We start from the raw sequence: 27,334 nt of genomic DNA, 5'->3' as shown, positions 1-27,334 counted from the left end.
AGGTCCAGTTGAAAGTCCAAGAAGGGCCAGTTCCAGGTCAGCTAGGCCATCATTGCAGGGAGGCCTCTGGAGCTTGTTGTTTCTCTGTAGTCAAAATAGGAGGTCAGCCAATTGACCCTGAGAGTCCCTCTGGTAGTGCTGGGTTCAAGGAAACGGTCCTCTCTTCATCAAGTGCCAGGAAGTCTTCTGAAGAACAAGGCAAGATTCAAGCAGCAGGGCAGTCTTCTGAAAAATAGGAGGGCTCTTCCACAGGTTCAGGAATGTACTGAAGAGTAGGTCTGAGGGTCCACTATTTATTCCTGGTGCTAGCTTTGAAGTGTAATAAACTTCTGGAGTCCCCCCCCCCCAATGATGGTTCTAGAATTTTCTTCCTCCCTCCCAATGTCCCAAGATGTCGGGGTGACAAAAGACTGGTAGCAAGTTTTTTGCGAATGTGCTGAGACAGGTCCGTTAAAATGTAAGTGGGGCGGGGATCCGTTTCACCACTGCAACACTGGCAGACCGACACTCTCCCAGCTATACCAAAGTACTATTGTTTACTGTCTGATCCAAATAAGCACTCCTGATGGAGGAGCAATTATCAGGCTGAGGCAGCTGGAAACTCATAGAAGTCCTCAGATTTGATGACAGGAAAATGCCAACTTTGTAAAAGTGTAATTTTCAATATTGAACTCTAAAATCTGACTTTGCCATTAAAAAGGATTTAAAATTAAAATTCATTTGAACCCAAAAATGAAGTTTCTATCTGCTCTTAATCAAAAGTCAGCACGTATTACATTCAATAAGGTAACCCAACGTTATCCAATGGGAGAGATAGGCCTTACAATAGTGAAAAAATGAATTTAGGAGTTTTTCACTACCAGGAAATATAATACTCAAAATTACATGTCCTACTTTTTAAATACAATGCACCCTGCTCTAAGGGCTGTTTATGGCTTACTTTAGGGGTGTCATGTATGAGTTAAAAAGAAAGGTTTAGACTTGGCAAAAAGTTTATCCAGTCAGGTCGAATGTGCAGTTTAAAACTGCACACAGGCTGCAATGGCAAACCTGAGACATGTTTTAAAGGGCTACTTACATGAATAGCATAATAAGTGCTGCAGGCCCACTAGTAGCATTTCATTTCCAGGTCCTAGGTACACGTAGAAGCACTGTACTAGGGACCTACAAGTAAATTAAAAGTACCAATCGGGTGTAAACCAATTATAACATGTTCTAGAAGGATAACACAAGCACTTTGACACTGACTAGCAGTGATAAATAGCACAGAGTCCTAAAAGCCAACAGAAATGGGTTAATAAATACGATGGGGTGAAGGCAAAAGGTTTGAGAATGACCCTGCAAAGGGGGCCAGGTTCACCAGCACTTAATACCAGAGACAATGCCATTTCTAAGCAGTTTTATTATTAGCCAACCTATTGATGTTACACATCAGAAGAATGAAATGTTGAGTTGACCCTGCTGGGATCCAAATCCGTTAGGCACATGGTTGAGTGCATAAGCCACTAACCTTTCTGGCAAACACACACACACACACACACTGGCACACACACACACACACACACTGGCACACACACACACACTGGCACACGCACACACTGGCACACACACACACACACACACACACACACACACTGGCACACACACACACAGATATATTGTTGTCCTGAATTCTCATTTAGTTTACGATAAGGAAAACGTCTTCATTATTTGCAGTAATGAATACAAAAGGACTACTCAAAAGCAAACATTACCTAACACGGTTGCATGAAACTTTCAGACATTGAACTGATGTTCAGTTAGTAAGGATTACAATAGCAAAAGGTATGTCACATGTACTCCACTAACTTGAGACCAGAAACTTAAATCAAAAAAGGCACATCTCACATGGAGGTTTATTTTTCTATATTCCTTTCTTGGTATGATGGCTAATCAAACAACACGTCCTCAACTCAAGGGCTTTTGCTGAACTAGTCAATTTAAGGCTGAAGATTATGCTTCTTAATTGATAGAACTAGCATCTCTTTCTAGAGACTGGTACTTTAAGTAGCTCATACAAGATCACAACACATGAACAGAAAATAGGCGATTATTTGTTTCCTGAGCTAATTTAGAAGAACACCAATAAAAAACTGTATTTAAAGAAATGTGTATAGAATGAGCCCTTTTGATTATCAATAAGTAGGTGGTCTTGTTTGCTATTAAAAAAAATGAGGTGTGGGTGAAAGACTAGAGTAAAGATGTTGAGGTGCATTATGTAGAATAAAGTGCACACAGGTACCAAACTCAATGTGATTACTGATAACATCGCTTTGTCAGTAGATAAAATGCCTACCTCACAGCTTAGCTTAGTAGGAGTGATGATTGGGCCAGCAGTCTTGAAGGTGATAAAGTTAATATCACTAATTTTCAAATGCAAAAAGTACTACAGGAGCTTTGCAATCCACAATTTGTTTAAGCAATGGCTCAAACAAATGATGGGAAACATATGATCCACCCTCTACTATGTCACAACATTGATCAAAAAAATTAGAGAGCCCTAAAGTGAAGGGAACGTTTTGTTCACTAGATATCTACCCCTCAGTATTTATTATCAATGTTATGTTAAAAATAATTTTATAGCACACTTACACCGAATGGTTTCATGGCGCTGTGAGCACAGGGTGAGCAAAACATTAACCCCTTCCACGCTGATGACGAGCTGGGCTCGTCATGGCGTAGCCTCCTCGCACGCTGATGACGTGCCCAGCTCGTCACGTAACATGCGATTTACAAAATCTCAGCGTGCAAGCGGAATTCCGCTAGCGCTCATGAGGTTAAGACAGTGTAGTGGATTTAAGAGAGATCAGAAAGGAATTTTTTTATGTATAAGCTTGACAGAACAGTAAAGTTTTCAGAAGGGATCTAAAGTGGGGATAAGAAGGAGTGAGTCTCAGCTCCAGGGGCAGTGCATTCCACCGAGATGGGGCGAGAAGTGAAAATCTGACACCACCATGTTTTTTACGGTTAAATGTGGGGGTGGTGAGAAGGGCCAAGTGAGAAGAGCGGAGATGACGCAAAGGAGAGTAACGGTGGAGAAGAGAGGATATAAAAACAGGACCAAGGCAGGCCCGGGCTTTAAAAATAATGCAGCCAAGTTTGAATTCGCTGCGTTTGGCCACTGGGAGCCAGTGAAGGGATTTGAGTAAGGGACGAACATGGCAGTGTCTGGGCTGATGGAAGACTAGTCTTGCTGCCTGATTTTGCACCAGCTGAAGATGATTCAGCTAGTATGCCGGGATGCCAACATAGAGGGAGTTGGCATAATCAATCCTAGAGACTACCAGGGCCAACAAAGACAGGGTCAGGGCCTCCGTAGTTAGGAATCGAGAGATCTTCCGGATTTTCCGAAGATAAAAAAAACAGGAGGATACCACGGCACTAATTTGAGGCTTCAAAGAGAGGTCTTTACTAATGATGACTCCTAAGCTTTTTACTGAATTAACAGGGCAAGGCGGGGAACCAAGGCCAGAGGGCAAAAAATTAGAGTTCCAGGGATTGGAAGTACCTCCGAACAAGACCAACTCGGTCTTGTCGGGGTTAAGCTTTAGGTGGTTGTTTTCCATCCAGTTACTGATGAGACATAAGGTGGACTGGAAATTATGAATAGATTGTTCAAAGGAGTCAATATCAAAGACCAGCTGGATATAGTCAGCGTGGTTGAATGCAGTGACATTGCACCACCTCAGAGGCCGAATGAGAGGAGTCAGGTATAGATTAAAAAGAAGGGGGGAAAGGGAGGAACCCTGGGGGATGCCACATGACAGCTTGACCTTATCAGCTGAGAAGTTGGAAAGACGTACAACCTGATGACTGTTGCTCAGAAAAGAGCAAATACAGCCAAGAGCCGGCTCCCGGACGCCGGCGTCGCCGACACGGTCGACCAAAATATCATGGTCGACCGTGTCGAAGGCAGCCGACAAATCCAGGAGCACCAAGGCCTGGTTGATCCCACGGTCCGCTCCTCTCCTCAGCTCCTCCATCACCTACAGGATGACTGACTCAGTTGAATGGGCCGGTCTGAACCCAGCCTGACGAGGGTCGAGGAACTGGGTGCGTTCAATGAACGAGCTCAAGAAGTTTGTGACATGAGTCTCAAGTACTTTACTGAGGTAGGGGAGCAGGGAGATGGGACGGAAATTGCTCATAAGAGAGGGGTCCGCAGTAGGTTTCTTTAGAATGGGTATCACTTCAGCTGTTTTGAAGGAGTCGGGGATTTATTAAGCAGTGCCAGGGTTTGGGACAAACAGTGAAAACCTCACGTAGAATATGAGGGGACAACAGTCCGTAGGTGAGCCAGAGCTCACCTTTTTTAGTAAGGCTAGAAATTCCTCCTCAGAAATTGGGGTAGCTGGTCCACTGTGTGAGAGTTGCTAATATTAAATGTTGGGGCAACTGTGAGTGTAGAGGATGGGGTGCGACGGGGAATACTCTCTTTAATTTTTGCAATTCTTTTCCACAAAAAAGGAATTAAGGGAGTCACATAAATCTTGGGAAGGGGGAGGTTTAATGGTAACTGTCAGGATGTGAAAGTTCTTCCACCATGGAAAAAATATCTTTTGCCTTGGAGGCGGAGTCAGTAATCCTCTTACAAAAGTACAAGGTTTTAGCGTGGAGGATGGACAGTTTAGTCTGTTAGCTGGGCCAGGAATAACACTTTTTCCTCAGGGGCGTAGTTACGCCTCAAACTACTTTCGGCCCATCTATGTGTAAGTTTTTTAGCTTTTAGTTCATCCGAGAACCATCTCTGGGCATCGTGGGGGCGCTTTAATATAAGGCGTCTAAGAGGTGCCACAGTGTTACTGGCTGATTCAAGCCAGTGCCTCATGCTGGCAGCCTGGGTGTTCAGGGACTCCTGTTCAACGGGGGAAGAGGCGCCGAGTAAGGAGCAGAATTTATCAAGATCAGCCCTGTTCCAGTTCCTGGCCAGGAGGTTCCCCGTAGGTGTTTGGCTGGTAAGGGGGGGAAAAGGCCAGGGAGAACATACTAATGAAGTGGTCAGACCACGGGCAGGGAGAGATGAGAGGTGAGGAGATGTCCAAATTGGACGTCCAGACCTGGTCTAGAACGTGGCCTTTAATATGCGTTGCCGACTGGATGTGTTGAATACAATTCATGCCCGCTAAGAGATCCGTGAAGGCAGAAGAGTAAGTGCTCTCCCTAGCAACTGAAGGCCAGTAGTTAAAATCGCCGATGATCAGCATTTTAGAGTTGTTGATCACCAGTTGGGAAAGCATATCGCCAATAAGCGATGGAAAGCCAGGCATGTGTTGGGGAGGGCGATAAACAAGAACACAAATAAGGGGAGAGAGGGGTGAATTAAGTCTTAGGATGAGGTAGTCGACTGAAGGAATATCAACAGCCTTTAGAGACGAAAACCTAGTTGGGTGCCTAACAATGGCTGCAACCCCCCCACCGGGCTTACCAGAGGATCTATTAGACTGGAGAATATAGTAGTCCGGGGGCACCGCCGCCAAAATGTCAGGGGTCGATTCCTCATTGAGCCAGGTTTCCGTCAGAAAGAGTATGTCAGGCTTCTCTGAATCTAATAGATGAGAAATCTCTAACTGGTGTTTGGCCAGCGAGCGGGTGTTTAAATAAATAACAGTCAGAATCGGGCTGGCCACGCTTTTAGTTGAAGGGGGTGGGCGGTCGCAAGGGCCATGTGGAGCAGGAGGGGACTGGGCCGCGGGCAGGATGTTAATTACTGTAGCTCGAGCATAGGACTAAGAATCCCCAGTGAGCTGAGACGGGCTAGTGTGGGGGAGTTGAGAGGCCAGTGATTATGAAGGCGGATCAGTGCCGGGGCCGCGTAAGTGATCAAATGGGCAGAGTTCCCCGCCCCTGACCCCGAACGGCCGCAGACGGGCTTACCTTTGGCGCGCCTTCGGCGCGCCCGCTGCGCGTTCGAGGTAGCATGTGAAATATGTAGCCTAGCCCCGCCTCCTGCTTGACCGAAGCCTACGGTCGTGCCGGGCTTAGGGACTGACCCAAGATGGCCCCTGCCCTCCAAACAATCGGCAATGCAGCCGCGATGGACCGGGGCAGGGGGAACACACCACACAGCAAGTAAGTGGAAGATGTAAAAATTAGATAGGAGCAGTGATTTAAAATTAGTCCAGCAGTTGCTTTTAAAAGCGCGAGTGATACAATTTAAAAGCAGGCAGAGAATAGCGGTGGAGTGAGAGTGAGAAAACAGAAGAGAACACAGCAATCTTAAATCATTGCTAACAGCGTGCCTCGCAGTCTGTCCCCCAGCGCTCAGCGGTATCGCAGGAGCTGCCACCACCTACTGGATGAGTGGTTTGGCATAAAATGGATAGGTTCTGCCTTTTCTTTAGTACCCTTTTAATTTATGTTACCTCTGGCAGGTAACAAAATAAATACGGAAAAAAGTAGCAAACAAGAATATAATAATAGCAAACCCATCCCTGACTGTTAAGCAGAGGAGTAGCAACTGCAAAATTCGCTGTGATGGCAGAATGTGTAAGGGAGCCTCTATCTTAGAGAGTACATAATAATCCAATAATTATTGTTAAAATGAACAAGAAAGGTTTAGGATCTCTGGAGCAGATGCATATTCTGTTTGAGTGAAAAAAACTCAAACTCTTGCAAAGAAAATATCAAAATGATCATGAAAAACTGAAAGGTTGGGGGTCAACACAAATAAGGTTCATAAATAGCATAAACAGTAACTAATGAGGAAAGGAAGCCTGCCAATGCCAACAGGTTATTTCATCAAAGCAGAACGATAGACTATTCTGGTTCAATGTAGTTTGTTTCCTAAGAGTGTCTTATTTGACCCCAATCTAAGTGAAACTTTAAAATACTGGAATTACTAAACATCTTTTTGTGATTAGGTAAATTGGACTATTTGCCATTCATCTAAACCTCAAAGAGCAGGATGCCAGGCAGAATTCCTCCTTACTCAATTCTGTTTATTTCATACTTAAAAGATTAGTCACAGCACTTGCTCACAGAAGAGTTCTTGAACTTTAAAGCCATGCCCACATTAATAAAGCAGTTTTACGATTTCTATAAGCAAATGACTCGGGTCATTTCTATCAGCTAATTTTGGGATGAGACTATCTGAAGTGCATTTTTTTCTTACTAGCTTCATTCACAAAGGGAGAAAATAAATGTGTCCATATGCAACAAGTAATGAAAAAGTAGTTGGCAATGCGGCTCATAGATTTCATGTTCATCAGCCCCAATAGTGCAGAGCGTGGCATATAAACTAAGGACTGTGAACATTGGGATGAGGTTCTTGTTTGTTGATGGCAGCATACATCGTACACAACCCTAATGCAATTCACTTAAAAGTACTCAATTATTACTGCTTAACAGATGGCTCCTTTTAGAACAGCTATTCAAAATCTACGCATGAGAGCTATTCTTCAATACCTTTACAAATACAACATTACAATGTTTATTCCTACCATATACAACACAAACAGCTCATCCTATGACAGTTTTTATGATGCAGGACTGTCACCTCAAGTGACCTACAGGCATGTAATGAGACAGATTGAGCTGACATATCTGTAGTGAAACGTGCGTACTAGGTGATTTTCTGAATTAAAAGTGGTTTCCAGGTTTCCTTAAAACTAATGTAAGTGCATTTCAGAATTTCGTTGCTGCCACCGAGAAAGGGCAAATACATAGAGATGCTACAAACAAATGGAATATTTCCTTTGGCAATGAAATGTGCATTACACTTATAACCCAACATCATGGTGTTCAGTTGACCTTAAAAGCTCAAGGTGGCCTCACAGGTATTCAAACCTGTGCGACCTGCAAGTTGAAGGAGCTCAGTCCACTGAGCTTTTTATTTTATTTTTAAACCCGATATGAAATTTCACTGCCAGTTCTGTAAAGGAAAGTCATTTATAAAAACCTAAATTATAAAATTTGCATTCCAGACAAAGTATATCATGTATTGAACCTACCAGGAGGCAACTAATAAGTAGAGTTTTTTAAGTAGGACACAGTGAGGGATGTTTCAGTTAGACAGTTGAAGTGACACACAGATGGTTAGCTAAAGTACAACACATACATTCTATTTTAGCCACATTGGAGAGAATAAGCATGGATCCGATTTGGTGCAGAAATGTGAAGCTTGTGGAACAGCGTGGTGCAGAGAGGATTCATCTTGTAATCTAAATCCCTAAAGCAGATGTAATAGTATCCGGACCGCCATGTGATAAAGAGAATGGAGGATCTGTGAAGGTAGAGTTGCAAGGCCCATTTGCCACACTAAATGTGCAGGACGTCCTCAGAAGAGGAAAAGGTTCTTTGAAAGATCTTTTCATGACTGAAGACAAACAATGATCCTTAACCATAAGATTTACAGACGCTCCTGGATTAAAAAATATTGATCAAATAAACAACGGAGACGGGCCACTAGAGAGTGACAAGTTTACCAAGTAGTGTCTGACACCACAGAAATAGTTTAAAAGAACCCTCACACGCAAACCTAGTTGGTGTCATGCTTCATCATTGGGTTCCCAGTTGGGTAGCCGAATGCTACCCAACTGTGCTGAGACACCCGATTACAGTGGAGTGGGTTTTTGTGTGATAATATAGTGAAAGTGGTGATATAAAAATACCTCTGGGAACTCACTATATAATACTTTATTCCCAAAGGCCCAGGGTATGTTTAAAAATGAGGTGGATAATATTACTGGACTATAAGGTTTTTTTTTTTTTAACATCACCACCTTCACTATATTATCACACAAAAACTAAACACCAGCTCCACTGTAATCAGGTGTCTCAGCACAGTTGGATAGCATTCGGCAAACAAACCCCTTCCATCCAAATACAAGTATCCTAAAAAACCCTTACTACCCCTTAAGTGGCATAATACTACAATAAAACAAAATTAATATTTTTAATTTAGTTAACAAATGTGTGTGCAGGTGTAAATTAGTTATCTGGGTGGTAAAGTACTGTGTTGTAAAAGTACAAAGAACACCGTTTGTGGTACTTGCCTGTCATGTAAAAACAGGGTGGTACTTACCTGCATTATTATTATTATTATTATGTTTCTTATATAGCGCATGCATTGTAATAATGTAGTAATAATAGCGCGGGGATGGGAGGATATCTTAGAGACCGTATTAACAATTTAATGAAAAGGTAAGCACATTATTCCCTAGTGTAGAGCCAAGGAATAGAATAGCACCCAAATGAGCGCACTCTAATATTTTGATCTCCTTATTGGGAAAAGGAAAGTTCAATTAGATAAAAACACACAAACAACAATCTCTCCAGGAAAAATACACCAAAGCCAAGAGACAGACAAAATAGTCTAATTTTCGTGAGAAAAGTTCTAGTATCTGGGGAATAGTTAATGTGATATTGGACAGCAGCAGACTCATGAGCCAGAACTGATTAGGTCATGTTAACGTTATAAGAGTAAGGGAACTACTGTAGAGACATCTCTTCGGTTCTGAAGACTAGAAGTTATAAATTAAGTGTATTTGCAGCAAGAACACAAATTGTCATTTAGGCTGGTGACAAACAAATATATTACATCTCAACAATAGCTACGTAAAAATAAGCAGGCAACATAACTTTAGAATGACTAAGTCAATGTGAATGGCCTTACAGGACACTGAAGACTCCAATAAAGTAACATGTAAAAAAATCTTGTGAGTAATTGCCCACCTTCAGCCAACAATAGAAGGAGCAGCAAATGAGATCTTGACAGATGCAGTGCATGACAGTCACATTGTCTGTAGGATTCAGAGCAAACCTCCTACCACTCATGGACTGGAAGGAAATTTTTCAAAGGTAAGAAAAGGGCTTTAGTTTCAGCACTCATTTGTGCACGACAGACTGACTCCTACAACATCAGGCGGGAAAGTGGTCACCCATATACTATTACTCCAAAATGGTGACATCTTAAGACACTGGACGTCTGTGAAAATATTGCAGGGGAAAGAATGGTGAATCCAAACAGGGATTACTTTGTCCTAAGGCAAAGCAATGGATCGGAAAATGTCCAACCAAAAGGGACAGATATGAGATGAGAGAAAGAGTCCTAGCATTTTCAGGAGCCATCACAAAGTAGTCTGGTGAAGAGTATCTTCAATGGCAGAAAGTTACTTGCAAGAAGGGAAAACATCCCCTTGAGTGAAATCTGAATTTTTCAGGTATCTGACCTGATTAAACAGACATTCACATACTGATAATCCTGCACCCTCAGAATTGGGCAAAAACTCTAGGAGCTACATATACACATAACAGTGAGATCCTGTAATGGCTGTGTTCTCTTTTCTCTTCCCTTCCTCTCCAGCGTGCACATTGGGTACATCCCCAGAGCTTATTGGAAGTCTGAATTTCGCATGGCCCAGTATTTATAATGATGTATATAGAAGGATCAATTGTTTTTTAACCAAGTTGTATGTGTATTATGAAAAATGATTAAGATTTGCACACAAACTTACTTATATCCTGATTAGTTTTAAGTCCTATTAGAACATCTGTGGACATCTCGTGTGTTATATGTGATTATATTTTTTTGTAATACATAGGTTTGTCGTGTCTTCCGTCTTGAATTGGTTTTTAATGATATGATGAAAAAATGGCTAGTACATAAAGTTTTTATTCATGATCATTGTAAGTAATTTGTATTATGTCATGTTTGTTTTCAGCCCTGACTAAGTTACAACAAGTAACGAAACGCGTTGGCTGTGTATGTCCTTTTTGGTATAATTACCTAAATAAAGAAAAGAAAACTCAAGATCACAAGTACCTGCGTAATTCCTTTGAGTGCGCCTTCCATTCTTTTTCCAAACCTGTGTATTGTATTTGTGCCCAGGGACAACGGGCACGGGAAGTGTGCTGCACCATTATTACTTTTGTTTGGACTAGTGTTTTGGTTGTGCTGAACCTTGGTCGTGTTGTCCTCTTGCTTTCGTTAACACAATGGCTGTGTTAGCCTCTCACTACTGGTATAAGACGTTTTGTGGAGCAGCTATGGGTTGACCCGTTGGCCAGTCATAAAGGAATACTACAGCTATGTGGCACAGGATTCAGTCTGTTCATATTACACTAATTCCTAACAAAGCAGAGCTTCACTTTAGGATGCAATTTTAACTCTTTTTGATTATTGATGATAGTAATGAAAGAAAACACCCCGTTACAAAGTTTTTGCAATAGAACACACACAATTGTGTGCACAATCGCTAATTGGAATTTGTTTTTTTGTGAACTGGGCCAACAAAACAATACTATCATAATACAAGACCTACACTCTAAGACCCAAGTCTAAAGGAGCTTTATTTCTAACTAAAGCTTCTTTAGAATTGGTCCTTAGAGGCCCACTTTTTTATTTTATTAGTTATGTTAACTATTTAAAAGGTTATGATGCACTTTGTATCTGGTATTTATTGCTTTAATAAAACACCCTATTTGCAACAAATCCATATAGATTAATACAGCACAATAGAAAAATCAATGGGGGAGTGGGTAGATGGGCGTAAATTATCCAAGAAACACAAGACTTTCTACCACAATGTGTTTTAGTTACATTGTGTTTCAAGATTCTGAATTACTTGTTTCAATATCAATGCTGCAGTGCTTGCTTTAAAGAATACGCAAGCGAGGCCGCAAGGCACCGGCCTTCAGGCAACAGGGCTAGTAGCAGATCAATTTAAGCATAAATGAAAATTAGGCACTTTACTTGGGTCAGATGATTATTTCCAATAGTTTGTCAATTCTCTTTGCACTGCAGGCTTATCAGCACTACTTTGCTCCCATTTTGGTGCAATAAGGCAGTAGGATGACATGTACAAAGAGAAGAAAACTCATCATGGCAAAAAAAAGTTAGATAATAAAAGGATAGTGGTTGATTGCAAGGTTCATTTGAAAGGGCAGTGGAGCTGATCTGTACAAATACACTGTCTCAGACGAGGTTGCTTATTTGGAGGAAGGAAAAGGAGGAAGGAAAAGTAGGGATGAAGGAGGTCCTTGAAGCAAGTGAAAACTCCCAGCTAGAAACCAGAAAAGGGGCTTCCAGCTAAATAGATGAGCTGCTGGATATCGGAGGGCATGACCATATATTGTAAGTTCAGCGCTCACAGACTGCTTTTAATCAGAAAAACAAATCGCTGTGCAGAAACGTTATACAAATAACACATCTATGTTCTTTTGTCAAGGTTTACACAATTTAATTTTCCGACCATTACTTCAGCTGCCATGAATTGTATTATATTGACAGCCTGTTAACAGGCCTTTTATTGTAGTTGCTCTGTGACTGATTATGTCAGTTGCTTACTATGTGCTTGCGTAGATCCCCTGCACTTTAACTGATTTGGAATTTTTGCTTTGGGCATGGTTTATTTATTTTTACCTTCCTGGTTCCTCACAGGAGCGGACCACTGTTTTTTGCTCCACTGGGCAATTTACCTGCTTTCAAAGCCTTCAGAGATGTATAGATGGTCAGCAATTGTTTCTCTTTTTGCAGACCTGTGCCTACTTTGCTCTTCCACCTGTTGTACATATACCTAACAAGTGACTTACCACTCTGCTGGTGCACCAGGAATGCCGCTTCCTGCTGAAGGCACCAGAACAGCATTTCTTTCCTCAGTTAGCGTCAGTCTCATTTCTAACAGCTGAGCTTCTCGATCTGCATCATCCTCGGTTTTATCTAGAATCAGCAAGGAAAAACTCACAGTTACGAACGAAAGGCATGCTTATGGATTTCTGAAAAAAACACCCAATTTTTACTGTGCACAATTCAGGGCACTGAACAGATGACGAAGCGTCAAGTATATTTAGCATCCATCCAGACATTGAGGAAGTCATTAAAGGGCAATATGCTTTAGGAGTTCCTCTGAGTGCCCATGGTCCTGCAGCACAGTTGAGATAGAATGGTCCCATAGGTGGACTGATGCAAACAGCAGCCTAGATAAATGTAATAACAACCGTATTTCAAAGTTTGTGATTAACAGTTAAGCAAGTTATATATTGCAGCTTTAGCTACACAGCAACTAAGCGCTATACAGAGTAGATTTTACAACGAGGGTGTAAGTTGGTATAGAGAGTGAGGGAATAGGCAAGAGACTAGAGCGCCCACAGGGATTACAGTAGGGGGGGGGGAGTGGATACAGAGGAGTGGATCATGGGCAGCTATGAATCGGCTTATTGTTTAAATGGGTGACCATCTCGGTGAGGGGCAACAGCACAGTAAGCATCAAAAACAACTCTTGTTTTATCAAGATTATCCTTCATCATGGTAGTAAAATATGTCTTTAATCAGACGTTCTTTCACTTAGTAGGTAGAGGGGGTGGTTAGAGGAAACATGCAGTAATCCAGTATTGACACAAATAGATTCAAGTCGGAGATTCTGATACAGTTGGCCGACTCAACATTTGTCCTAATAAGAGAATGACCAGTATACTCCTCCCTACCTGCTTCCGTGTATTTGCAAGTGCAGTGACAGACTCTGAATAGTTCTAGTTTCAGACGTTTAAGAGGGGCTCCCGCTGCTCAGGGGAGTCAGCACAGAAGATAAAATTGTGGGTATACGTTCATGCTTTCAGAAGGAAAGCAAGGACAATTTGGAAATATCAAAATTATGTTAATTTGATATCAACATGATTGAAGGACATGAAGAGTATGCCTTCTTAGAAATCAGTGTAGTGGGAAGTTTGAAGTTTGAAATTTCATCAAAAAAGTCCTTTACTGAAACTCCAAAATAATTTTGTTTCCCATTGATTTGCATTATTCCAAATTTTTCAGTTGGGCAGAACAAATTGGCCCACTCATGTTTCATGACAATAACATTGCTATCTCAGGGCCACTAACCAATAACAGGCATCCTAGAATAAGTAACTGTTAGGGTCCCCTTCAGAGACTTAGTAGGATTCACACAGGTAAAGAAAATGCTTGGAGAACTATAATAAGGATTTGAATTGAGGTTTATCAACGAACATAAAAAGGGGAAAAAGTCTAATACTATAAGCACTTGAATGGAAAAATAAGTCACAATATGGAAACCTGTCTCTCTTCCTCACAGGCACGTGCTTCTCGCCCTCTCCTAACTCCTGCCGTCCTATTAATCACCATTCTTTACCTGTCAGTTTACACTAAACATAAAATAACAAACAACATTAAAACAACAGTTCTCCTACCTGGTTTGCTGACAAGTTTTTGCAGCTGCTGATCTAGGTACTCCTGGCGTTTGGTCAATACATTCAACCATTTTCGCCGTAATCTCTCAAGATCGCGGTCCTGAGTAGACAAATAAGCACATTAAATACAGCAGAAAGAAATAAAGATATTCATGTGATTATACATGTCATCAAACATTTCACCAATCTACCTAAAGGCAGATAGCAAGATATCACATTTATTATATGTTTAATTATTACCCTCAGCTGATTGGCAACATGTCAGCATCACCACTCAAAAATAGACAGTGCTGGTCTTAAACCAGCCTGTGAAACTGCCAAGATTTGTGGACCTGCTAATGTCAATAGGAAAATTAAAGCTACAAAACAGAAATAGTAGCATTAGGTTTCTGCATAGCACTCAATACAGCAGTTTGGACCTCTTTAAACACTAGAAGTAACAGGTTATTTACAGACCTTGAAAGAACGAAACATTTAGTTGCCTTTCCCAGGATTTAAGCTTGTGACTTGCAGAACACACCATTGTCAGCAGCATGCGCTTAAATCACTAACAGCTTGTCAAATTACCACAAAACTCCACTGGACACACGAAAGAAAGGACGAAAAGCCACCTGGGGGTTGATCTAGCCAGGCAGGCACACACTCCAAGCACCAAAGACCTCTCCTCATTTCCACTTGAGCCATGCACCCCTCCATGGAATATGCACGCGTCGCGACTAAGTTTTGGAGCGAGACGTGGCCCAAGATGACCTTCCTGTGTGATTTAAGTGTATTCCGGAAAACACTGCATCCATGCCTGACCTCTGGCAGTAGCGATGTGTCCAAACAACTGTTAGCTAAAAACTGTTGTTTCAACAAGGAAACCACAAAGGTCCCCTGTGTCAGCCAATATCACAAATCAAGAGACTGAAAAGCATGAAAGACAGATAAAAAGAAAACGTGAGCAAAACACCATAATCTTAAACAGCACGGTAGGGGCATCCAATACTCAGTGCACAGAAAGGAAGGTCCTGACCATCAGAAAGTGAGGCATGGGCCTATGTTGCTGTTCAGGTCCTCACAACGTGACCTACTAGAATTAAGAGACATTCTGGAAGATTCACAAAATATATTGACCATGACCAACAAGAAACAAGCTTCTGAAATGTTTTGGCTCCTGGTGGGCAACACACCATGAGCCAAGCAAAGCTGAGCCATCCTGGGGTCATCAGGAACTGGACTATGGCAAAGAGAAATCAAAGTACCAATAAATACCTTTTTACACACACATTTGCTTACTTCTCTTCCTGCAAGTTTGCAGCATTAATGAAACACTGTGGAGATCGTGAAAACCTGCTTTGTGATGGCCATTACCCCAAAAAGGCACACATTTACTACCAATTTACCAACAAAGAGACTCCCATTATACAGTGATGGAGCAGATTTCATCTGCAGTCAGGCATTGTTTTATTTTTTGTGCTTCAGACAAACTGCATTTAAATTGCCACGCACCTTTTGGTGCAAGTTAATGGCACATGAAAAATATGAAAGTGAGGCCTATTCACTCTCAAATGCTTTTGCTGAATTAACATGTGTTTTTGCAATGTGGAGAAAAGTGGCCTTTTTAGCTTTGAAGATTAATAGAATATGTTTCTCTCTTCCCAGCTCATCCCATGCAATATACATTCACTATTTCTGTCTTAAAAGACTTTGACTTGTTGCATATTTTGATAAATATTTTCAGTTAATAACACCTCTTTTACTTTGTTGCACATTGCATATTTATTTTGCATGTTGTACATAAATAATAGAAAAGCTGCTTTACGCTAGTAGCTTGGCTAGGTAAACATTTATAAGGAGTATTAGTATGAATTTGGGAAACATAATGGGCTGATTTACATGAAATTAACATTATCTTTTTGTTTATTTTATTTTTGGGGCCTACCATTAAATGGCTGCCTGTGAAACCAGCACTATGGCTTGCTTTGAAAGAGAAGAGAGCATGCGCAGACTGTGGCAGCTTGACTCAAACTGCGGAAGGGGTCAAGGACAGCTTGAACTATACATCCTTGTGATTCTGCCAAATGTACCAGTGTTAGTTAAAAGTGTCCATCTGACTTCGCTTTGGCAGGAAGGGAGGAAGACTATTGAAACATTTTCCCTAGCAATTGTTGCAAACTTATAAAATGTATTTATTATGTATGCTTCTTTTGTTAAAAACTGGCATGGTCAGGTTTTTAGAATGAGTCAGGAAAGAGACGTCATGCCATCATGATTGACCAATCAACGTACAGGTTTTCCTGAAAGTTGAAACATTTTGTGTAGTCTGCCAAAATTTTGTGTATAAAACTACATCTCCGGAGGAGGGGTTGGCTTTTCTCAGCTCAGCTGGCTTCTAGGCTCATTAGGGGTGTGTGAGCTCTTGAAGAGAAGGAACAGATTAGGCCAGACAGCCTATGGGTTAGGTACGAGAACGTCCCGGGAGATTGCTGAAGGGGAGGTGCGTCCGAGGAGATTCAGGGGGAGGTTTCTTGCTTCCACGTCATATCTTGGCACTGCAGGCGCATTCCTTTGAGGACTGGTGAAGGAGGGGCTATCTCACTCCCTGCTTGCTCTTTAGACACAGACAGACAGAGAGTGCAGCTGATTAAATAGAATTAGATGCTAAACTTCAGTTATGCTTTGACTAATTAATTAGGTCTGAAAAGATTTATTTGTCTTATGCATTTATTTCTCTTTATGGGAGATTTTTGCAAACTATTTGATTTTTGATTCGCCTTGCAAGACTATTTTTTCTTAGAAACTCTTTAAGAATTTTGAATGACATTTTGCGCCACATTTTCTATCCTATATGTAATGCTTATATGCAGACTGTAAAACGTTCTGTATTAATGCTATTTTTTCTGTTTTCCAAATTCTGTAACCTGATTGATATTTTACTAATGAATAAAGGGTCAGAGAAAAATTAACTTTTGACTAAAAAATAAAACCCTTTAAATACTCAACAACTCTCTTTATTGGCTTAAAATAATAATTGCATTTTTGACTGTTCATGATTATTAAAGTTTCCTGAAGGTAATACATGGTGTGAAGGGCCCAACACCTTTTGAGCGGTAAATTAGAGGTAGCATGAGGGTTTTGCATTGAGAAATTACCAGAAGAAATTACCGCTCCATCAACAGAACTTCGGCAGAGATGGCTGATCTGGAGCTTGTCAGGATGCTGAGATTCCACAGGAGAACCTGCCCACTGGGCCATCCCTTTTATGATTGTATATACAGCCACACGCTGCCCTATCCATTTCAATAGGTGGTAGCTCCTAGCTGTGTGTTAAAACGAGTTTGGTCACTTTCAGCTAGAACCTTCTGTGAATTGATTTTACTAGTTCATCATTGTAACATCTCTTTTTTATTGAAGATGCTGTATGTTGAAAAGCAGTGCCTCAGACTGGTAATTTTTTTATATTTGATCTAGTGCCAATCTTGACATCATATCTCACGTGCTAGACCACAAATGACCGCCCACAGCTACCAATGGAGAGCCGAGAAAGGTAAAGGTCCTGTTTATAGATTGCAGGCCTAGTATCCAGAACTCCCTGGATTGGCAGAAATAGTAATGAATAAGAAACTGCCATGGGAAAATAAAAATGTTAAAAGGACATGGAGAAATTATCGCAGACTCGGTTAACAAGTTAACTTCGCTATTTGTGGAAACAAAATTCTAAAATATTTTTTGGAGCCCTTGGGGCCGGGCCAGATTCATTTGGAGCAGGGGTCTCCAACCTTTTCTGTAGTGAGAGCTAATTCTGCTCAAGGAAAGTCCTGCCGAGCTACTAGCATATTTTTCACTGTAAAATGCTGATGATGTGTATTACCATTACACTGTGACCACCCTAAGCACGATTATCCGTAGTAACCACCCAAACATTCCAGGTGAAATTATCAGCAGAATGCTAGGGAAACGTTTATCAATATTAAATGCTTGTAATCAAGTACAATTCAAATCATCACATGCTGTGTGCCACAAAGGGTATTACCACAGTAGTAAGTCTCCCCAACTCAAATTGAATTATCATTCAGCTAACAACCTTAAATGTGTTTTAGAATTGCAATATTTTGTCTTCATTAGTATATAAGTTTCTGAAAATACACATATTTTTCTATCAAAATCACTTTCCACTTTGAGCAATCAAACTCAATTTTCCAGAAGAAAAACCTTTCCGAAAAAACAATTTTTTCCTTTAAAAATCAAATCAGTTTTCCTTGTCAAGAAATAAATAGTTGCTAAACATCAGCTTTTAGTTTTCATTGAGTACCGTCATGTAAAAATGCCTCTCATGCCCAAATTCTGCTTCAAATACCCAGGTATTGGAATCCTAGGCCATGCTTGCTCACCATAACACTACGAATGCCTCCGTTATGCTAATAATGCCCATCATTAAACCAGGGTTACCACTGTGCCACAGCTGGATGCCCAACATATATTAGTTATGGCCATTATTATGAGAGAAGTGGTTGCCACTCTGTCAGGAAGGGCTAAAAGCAGGCCAGTCAAGCTCTTTATATGTCCGTGATGGCAGCAGGTATGTAATTACTAGACTTGTATGCACAAAATAGTCAAGGTTGAACATGTTATGGCTATGGCACAATTATACAATGAACGGGCACAATTGCGTCAGAGATACTACTCTTATGATGGGGACCAGCATATATATTTGGCAGTCCTTGACACTAGGAATAGCTTTAATGAACCAACACTATTTATTAGGGAAGGACACAATGTCACACACGCACACAAAATTGAATGTGAGGCTTCTAACTTTCTCTGCCCTGGATGCATACTCTCTCCTCCTCAGCTCTTTGGTTGATCATGCTCCTAACTAACACATTTTCACTCTAGTTCTTGCAGTCACACACTTTGGTGGGTCAGCCCTGGTTAGTGCTGCTACTATTCTTTGATGTCACGCACAGTGCGACTGATAGAGCAGGGCGTATAACATGGACAATCTACTTCTTAGGTAGATTTAAAGAAGTGGATAAAGATGGTTCATGTGACGGTGTAGCTTCCACATGTTTCAGCACCCTCCGCAAAACCTTCAAATGGACCCCCCGCAGTATTCAGTAAGACTGTCACCCACACATTCATCACCAGCAGGCTGGACTATGGGAACGCCCTCTACGCTGGAATCAACAAATCTCTACTCCACAAACTCCCGACCGTCCAGAACACCGCAGCCAGACTCGTCCTCAGCTTCCCACGACAAGACCACATCCCCAGCACTTCTGGCTCCCGTCGAAAAAAGAGTGAACTTCAACTGCTCACACACACCTACAAAGCCCTCCACAACACCAGACCCCAAAACCTCAACAAAAGAATCTCCTTCAATGCCCCCAAAAGAAACCTCCGCTCCGCTGACCAGGCCTTGGCCGAAATCCCCCGCATCCACAGAGCCAGAACAGGAGGCAGATCCTTCTCCTACTTTGCAGCCAAGACCTGGAACAAACTCCCCCTCAGCATCAGATGTAGCCCCTCACTGCAAGCATTTCGAATGACCGGAGCTGCCCAAATCCCCCACCCCCACACCCCCAGCACCTTGAGACCCTCACGGGTGAGTAGTGTGCGCTATAAATGCCCGATTGATTGATTGGCCAACACAATGTGTGTTTGTGTTATCAAGAGGCCCTGCCATTGGTTAGGCAGTCTGTAACTCTTACGGGTAATGAAACGCGCAGTGCTGCTTTCTTTATAATATACACAGAATCTCTGAGATCGGCTTGGTTTGGCTTCACCTCTGAGAGCTACTTTTAGGGTGCTGGTGAGCTACCAGTAGCTCCCGAGCTACTGGTTGGAGACCCCTGATTTGGAGCCTCAAAAAAAAGTGGGGCGGGGATAGTCTGCGCCCTCGGGCCGTAATCTCCGCTATGAGAATTCTCATTTCCGAAAATTGGCCCCGAGGACGCAGACTCCCCCCAACTGAATCAGGCCCATTGTGTGCAATCAAAAAATCCCTGGGACTCTTGGCCACTGTACTTATAAAGTCAGAGCATGTAAAACATCTGTCTGCGCCCTGGCAGCATTTCAAAATGCGAGACGTTTTAGTGAGATGAAAGGCGCTGTAAATCAGCCGCGTTGTTACAGGCTCAAGAGGACGCGGCAGGGACAGCTCTTGGAACCCTCCGCGCGCTTTTCATCAACGCGAAACAGGAAGAAAGCGGCCGAGCGAGGGAAGGTGACGCAGAGGACAGACGGGATGACGTCAGGCGCTGCTAGTCTGACCAACCAAACTTTTCTGTTTAGAAATCAAACTATCGATTGAAGAATACTGGAATCCCAATGCGTTGCATCGCTGTGTGTACTGAGTGCGACATTCTTGTATTCCAAGGTCAGTTGGGGCAGGTGACGGCGTGATGCGGTGACCAGGTGACTGCCGGGCATGTTGCAGTTTTCAACCATGGATGGTAATTGGGTGAGGGGAGAAATATTGTTTCCCAAGAACGCTGGGCTCATTCCCTCCTCTAAACTGGTATAGCTGAAATAATTTTCGTAAGCGCCGATTTGCATTTTCCACAGCCAGTGCGCTCGCTGCCAAAACTTCTGAGATGTCAAAATTGTGTTTTTTTTCTGTAAATCGTGCAGGCAATTCTAAGTTGGGAGATGATGTGGCCTTACGGCTAGAGATGCCGACTTTAAAGCTGGGGAACAACCAGGTTCGAGCCTGGCGTCGGCTCAACATCCTGCGATTCTGGGCAATCACTTTAGCTCCACCACCGTGCCTAACAAAATTAATTGTGTAACGTGACTGGTGCTCACGTAGAGCGCTCCAATACTTTCGAGTCGAGTTCGCGCTATATTAAAATACAAACAAAAAAAAAGTCGTGAATCATACACAACAGTAGCAGATATATGTGCTTCCGGTTTGATGGCGGAGTTAGACCAGAGCGATGTGTGCATTAGATAGGGTTGCGTGTGAGCAAGGATGAATGGATACCAGAGAAAGAGTTGGACATTTGGGCTGCTGATTTGAAGACAGTGCTGCTCGTCTTCTGACCACCTGGGAGCAGTCCAGCAGCTCTGCCAGGACTTGGCCAACCCTCTGGTTCAGTGACCAACATCACTTTAGCACCACTGCTAACATTACAACCACCCGCACTGAGTCAGGCGCAGGCTCTCCTGGCCCAGCAGCCAGAAGCACATGCGCAGTCCGTCAATATCCAGAAAAGGACTGATGGGAAGTACGCTGTGGTTTGCAACAACAAGCAGGTATTGTAAAGACCGACTGCCTCTAAAGAAGTAGGGATAAAGCACAAACACAACAGCGAAGTCTGGCTCAGGTAACAAGCAGGGCGACTAGGCAACAGCAGCAAATAGACAAGGAGTTGCAAGCAAGAGTAAACTGAAATGGAAGAGAGACCGAAGTAGGAATCATCTTTCAAGAAGAGAAAGAGGAGTGAGTTACTCTGGCCAGAATCTGAGTGCAAGCCCAGAAGCACTTAATTGCCAATAGCTCAGGGCCCTAAATCCATGCCTCGCCAGCACTCCCAACTGATGCAACGCCAGTCCATTTATGAGGCGAGGGGAGATAGGACTAAGACATGGATGGTCTGCGGATTCTGGGGAAACCTGGGCAAGGAAACATGCGTCAACACTAATCATGAAGCAGAACGCAACTTTGGCCACTTGGGTGACGAGGGATGGACTGGAACACATGATCACTCCCAGGTTCTGATTCCTATGGATGTCCCGGGAGGGGGGTAGAGTTCCTGGGGCCAGGTAGTGGTCGTCTAGCAGTTGTTCCACACTCACAAGTTAGGATCTGAGTTTTAGATAAATTCATTTTTAGACACGTTTAGTTTTATGTTGTTTTTCAGCAGATAACGCTCTAACCCTGGTTGCCTAGGCAAGTCAGCTTCAGGATGACCTGTGTGGTCTCAGTACAGCTGGAGTAGTTCAGGTTGAGGTCCACTAGGCGGGCATTAAAGAGGAGTGAAGAGATGTTCATGTATAAAGGTACGTAGGCATGGAGGAAAAGAGCTGATGTGAAACGACGAGTGAATGGATACTAGATCTGTCTAGATATTTCCTTGGATGGAGAGTTCCTACAGTCTCAGTGGAAAAGATGCTGGTGGATTCTAACAAAGATGGTGGTCCATTCTATAAGCAGTAGTGTAGCAATTTCATTTCCAGAGCTGTCTTCAGGCCTTCCCAGTTGGGATCAGGGCTGAGAAGAGTTCCTGTGTCAGAGTGTAAGCTTGTCCGATGCTCAGTGAGCAGGCTGATTTCATCCATGGGCATCAAGATTTGATTAAAGGGGGCCATTTCAAGTTTTCATAAAAACTAGCCATTGGAGACTGATCAATATGTGGCGTGGGCTTCTGAATCATGAGGGTCAGTCTGAAATTACTGACCATGCTCACGCTGCTAATCTTCAGGCGATTTAGAAAAAGGGGGTGGTGATGAACAGAGTGTCTGAGTTAAACAGACCACTCTTACCCAGTCCAAAGATCAGGGCTTGATCCATCACCGTTATTTATCTCACTGCCCCATCCCAGCTCAGAACCTGGCTATATGCAAATCAGTCTGTCCCTGGCCCAGTGCATCATGGGAACAGGGCAGACTAAACTACCAAGCCAATTCTTCACCAGAAAGGAGACAAGCTACCGGGGACCGGTTTCTGGCATTTCAGCCTTCTTCGGCCCGGCTTGCTTGAATCCTGATGGAGCAGTGAGAAAGGGACTCATGTCTGAGTATACCCTGCCACACCTATAGTGGCCAAAAACGATTTAGAAAAGGGGGTGGTGATGAACAGAGTGTCTGAGTTAAACAGACCACTCTTACCCAGTCCAAAGATCAGGGCTTGATCCATCACCGTTATTTATCTCACTGCCCCATCCCAGCTCAGAACCTGGCTATATGCAAATCAGTCTGTCCCTGGCCCAGTGCATCATGGGAACAGGGCAGACTAAACTACCAAGCCAATTCTTCACCAGAAAGGAGACAAGCTACCGGGGACCGGTTTCTGGCATTTCAGCCTTCTTCGGCCCGGCTTGCTTGAATCCTGATGGAGCAGTGAGAAAGGGACTCATGTCTGAGTATACCCTGCCACACCTATAGTGGCCAAAAACGATTTAGAAAAGGGGGTGGTGATGAACAGAGTGTCTGAGTTAAACAGACCACTCTTACCCAGTCCAAAGATCAGGGCTTGATCCATCACCGTTATTTATCTCACTGCCCCATCCCAGCTCAGAACCTGGCTATATGCAAATCAGTCTGTCCCTGGCCCAGTGCATCATGGGAACAGGGCAGACTAACTACCAAGCCAATTCTTCACCAGAAAGGAGACAAGCTACCGGGGACCGGTTTCTGGCATTTCAGCCTTCTTCGGCCCGGCTTGCTTGAATCCTGATGGAGCAGTGAGAAAGGGACTCATGTCTGAGTATACCCTGCCACACCTATAGTGGCCAAAAACGATTTAGAAAAGGGGGTGGTGATGAACAGAGTGTCTGAGTTAAACAGACCACTCTTACCCAGTCCAAAGATCAGGGCTTGATCCATCACCTTTATTTATCTCACTGCCCCATCCCAGCTCAGAACCTGGCTATATGCAAATCAGTCTGTCCCTGGCCCAGTGCATCATGGGAACAGGGCAGACTAAACTACCAAGCCAATTCTTCACCAGAAAGGAGACAAGCTACTGGGGACCGGTTTCTGGCATTTCAGCCTTCTTCGGCCCGGCTTGCTTGAATCCTGATGGAGCAGTGAGAAAGGGACTCATGTCTGAGTATACCCTGCCACACCTATAGCTTGGAAGCACAATACCATATACCAAACCAAATAACCACAATACTTGGCTTAAGCACTTCACAACATCACCAAACGAAACTCACAGTTCATTACTATCCATTGGGGCAATTCAACGTAAGGCTCAACCGACTGAAAAAGCTGAATCTCTCATGAAGAATCCCCCACTCCATCTGCATCAAGTAAGGCACAGACAAAGAAAGGCACCATCCTGTCCTTGTTATTCAAAAAGTGGTTCTTTGGCACTGGAACAGATAATTATTCCCGGCAATGACATGTTCTGAAGAGCAACCGTGGCATATATTAACTATAGCTGGATAATCTGCTCACAATAGAGGCCAGCTGTATCCTTCAAAACCTTAACAAGACCAGAGGGTAACCCTACTTTCCTGGTTACACATTTGTAGGCTCCAGGACTCAAAACAGACCCAGATGAGGAGGAACTGAAATTGACTAAAAGCAAGCAGCTAAAGATAAAAACAATCTACACCGAAGAAGAGAGAAGTTCTAACATGTGACCCATTTATGCCAGCCTCGGACCAGCAAACAAACTCTTTAACTCATGACTGAATTTGTCCTCTTAGGATGCTCACATGGCGAGCTGTACCCCCAATGTCAAATCCTCCAAGAAGCAAATAGAGGCTGAATGTCTCTCAGCCAAGTGCACCCTCAGCCAGAGAAGCAACTGCAACAATGACAGCATTTACAGGGTTGAGGAGTCTCAAGGTGCATTACAACTGAGTTATTAAGAAGCCCAAAAAATGATTGCCACTTACAACAAACCTTCGAGCTTCCTAACAAAAAAGTCACCAATGACAGCAAAGCTTGAAAGCCCATTCAAAGTCCTATAACAGCAGCTAAACAAGGTGGCAGTAGAATGGAAACAGAGCAGCAACTGAGACTCCCCTTTGGCACACCCAAGAAGCGTCAGAGCAAATCCACTCCAGTATTTCTCCGAGGTGACACCAACTCATAATTGCAGTCCGTCAACCATCATACAGGATAGTGGCTCTAAATTCAAGACAGTCTTTGACATCATAATCCTCACAGGCCACTTCTTGATTCCTTTATGTGGAGCACCACACTCCTAATCTAGAAGAAACACTGTACCTACAAACAAAGCTGGTCCATGAAGTGCCTTCTTCACTACCTGCCCCATGCATGTTAAAAGAATCTTCCAAGATCCCTGTGCACCAGGCAGGCTTTTATAAAACCCTGTACCGTGCCCACTCCAAATGGCATGCAACCATCTAACATGTGTACCTGCAATGAAGTAGCCAACGCACGAAGTATTGTGGTCGATGTTGGCTGCAGCTTTTATTTTCATGACTTGTACAGATAGCTCTTCTACTACGGTGACCTGGTCATCATTTTAGGACCCTGGCTATAAATCACAGCTGCGGATAAATCATTTGCCCATCTTAGAGGTTCATAAATCATCCCATGACAGTTCGTTATTCTGCTCCTTTGGTGGTCATAAATCATTTCTTGCCAGTTTTTGGGGTCATAAAGTGTTCTGCTGATTTGCACTCCGCTTGCGGGGGGGGGGGGGGGGGTTGATAGCCTCTCCCCAGAGTCAGGCTCCAGCTCGCTACCTTGTTTGCCCCTTTTGTGCACTCCGTTTGCTACCCCCTTTTCCAGCCTACCTGCCCTGCCGTAAAGGGGGATGGTGGTAAGTGCGGCAGCGAGCTCCCCCCCTTGTCTCTGAGCGTGCCGTAGTAGCCCAAACTGGATTTTAATGGGCCCTGGCGGCTGTTATGGGACTCTACAATAACTCCTGCATTTGCCCACTTCAAATTGCATGCAACTCGGTTACAGGTGAACCTTCAATGAAGTAGCCAACAAATGTTGTAGTATTGTGGTCGATGTTGCGGGGCAGCTTCTTCCCAGAGTTAGACCCCAACTCGATACCTTGTTTGTCCCTTTTGTGCCTTGCCATTTGGTGGGTCTGGGCTGCGAGTGCCCTTTCCAGTTTGCTACTCCCTTTTCCGGAATACTAACCCTGTCGTAAGGCATCTCCAAGTGAGTGTCCCTCCTCCTGCACACCGTCCGGTGTGCCTCCATAACCAACCTCTTATCCGCTATGCCGAAAGGGAGACTTATGTGTTCCAGCAATTCCCCCCTCCGACTGGATGGCGTGGAGGAGATCTTTCCTCCCCAGCTGTGAGAGGTCGCTTCCCCCTAGATAAATTATCAAGACGTTAGGGTGCCATGCAGCCGCTGCCTGCAATTCCTTTAGAGTTGCAAACAGCTAATTCTGGGCGGCCCCACCATTGGATGCACATGTCGACCGGCCTGACCTTCTGCTTATGACAGCCACGCAGTCACCATGTATGCATCTGGGAGACAAATGAGTGGCCTACCACCCTTAGCAGTCGAGGGCGCCTTCCTGCTGATAATCACATTATCAGGTGGCACGTCGCTCCGGGAACATTACCCCACCCCCCATCTTCATATTGTTATGTCCACATATGTCCTTTAAGAGTTGGATCGCCATCTGCCCACGGTTTTGATCCAAGCCTCGGACAACCCCAGCTGAGCTGCAGAAGTCTCTGCCCCAATCCTAGAGGCATGCGAACCAAAGGAGGCCATCGGGAGCCCTGCCCTGCCTAGGACCTGGCGCATGACCACTGAACTGAAATTTACTTAGGAAGCTCCCATCGCTGTGCTGCAATAGTGAGCCCTCCCCTTTGGGACGTAACGCCATGTAAGCTAAGAGGCAGCAGACTGCACAGTATGTGGAGTCGTCGATGCACTGCAGCGGCACCAGCGCTGCTCTGCCTGCCTGGTCTGTTTTTGACCTTCTCAACAGCAGCTCTACCTTCGCTGCGCCGGGTCTGATGTCGTCTGCCTGCAGGCATCTGATCGCCGGATCACTTTTTGCTGGCGCCATGAGTTTGCTGAGCCTAAATGCCCCGAAGAATGCGGTCGAGACGGCCGCCCTGAAGAGTGTTAGTTCAAATGGGTCACTTGCTTCTTTACCCAGTGTGCCAATGAGCAAGGTACATTTTTTTAAAGTCTATGGGTCGCCGGGAGTCTAGTTTATCTCCCTCTGTGCGCTTCTACCCCTTCATTGATGAACTGATGTAATGGCTGGCGGTGGGTTTGCATCCTGTGATTATCTTTGAAACATGTGCCATCGCTGACAGGTGTGCCTGCGCCCAGGATTTGGACCTGTTCCCTGTGAATGCACACTGTATAAAGCGCTCGACTGCCTTAATTGTCTCCCCTGCATCTCCCAGTGTCTAGAGCCCCCTACCTGCTTCACAGTTCCTGCGTACTTCCTGTAGCACCTTGATGCCCTTGGGCTAAGTCGCACGTTACAAATTTCTTTTCATTCATTCATTCATTCATTCTTTGCCGCTTCCATCTT

At 43.6% G+C, this 27,334-nt stretch overlaps 1 protein-coding gene across 2 annotated transcripts in view; it reads right to left on the bottom strand.

Moving 5' to 3' along the window:
* The window catches only part of KIF13B (kinesin family member 13B), a 698,786-nt gene that overhangs the window by 205,516 nt on the left and 465,936 nt on the right, over window positions 1–27,334 (bottom strand). For both annotated transcript variants that reach the window (XM_086927999.1, XM_086928000.1), the window contains 2 exons: window positions 14,185–14,284; window positions 12,571–12,697 (listed from right to left, as the gene is read on the bottom strand). In XM_086927999.1, the coding sequence (XP_086784125.1) occupies window positions 12,571–12,697; window positions 14,185–14,284 (227 nt within the window). The remainder of the gene's footprint in view (window positions 1–12,570; window positions 12,698–14,184; window positions 14,285–27,334) is intronic.

This window comes from Lissotriton vulgaris, chromosome 6 (assembly GCF_964263255.1).
Source record: "Lissotriton vulgaris chromosome 6, aLisVul1.2, whole genome shotgun sequence".
NCBI lineage: Eukaryota > Metazoa > Chordata > Amphibia > Caudata > Salamandridae > Lissotriton > Lissotriton vulgaris.
This window is presented reverse-complemented; position numbering and strand designations above follow the sequence as displayed.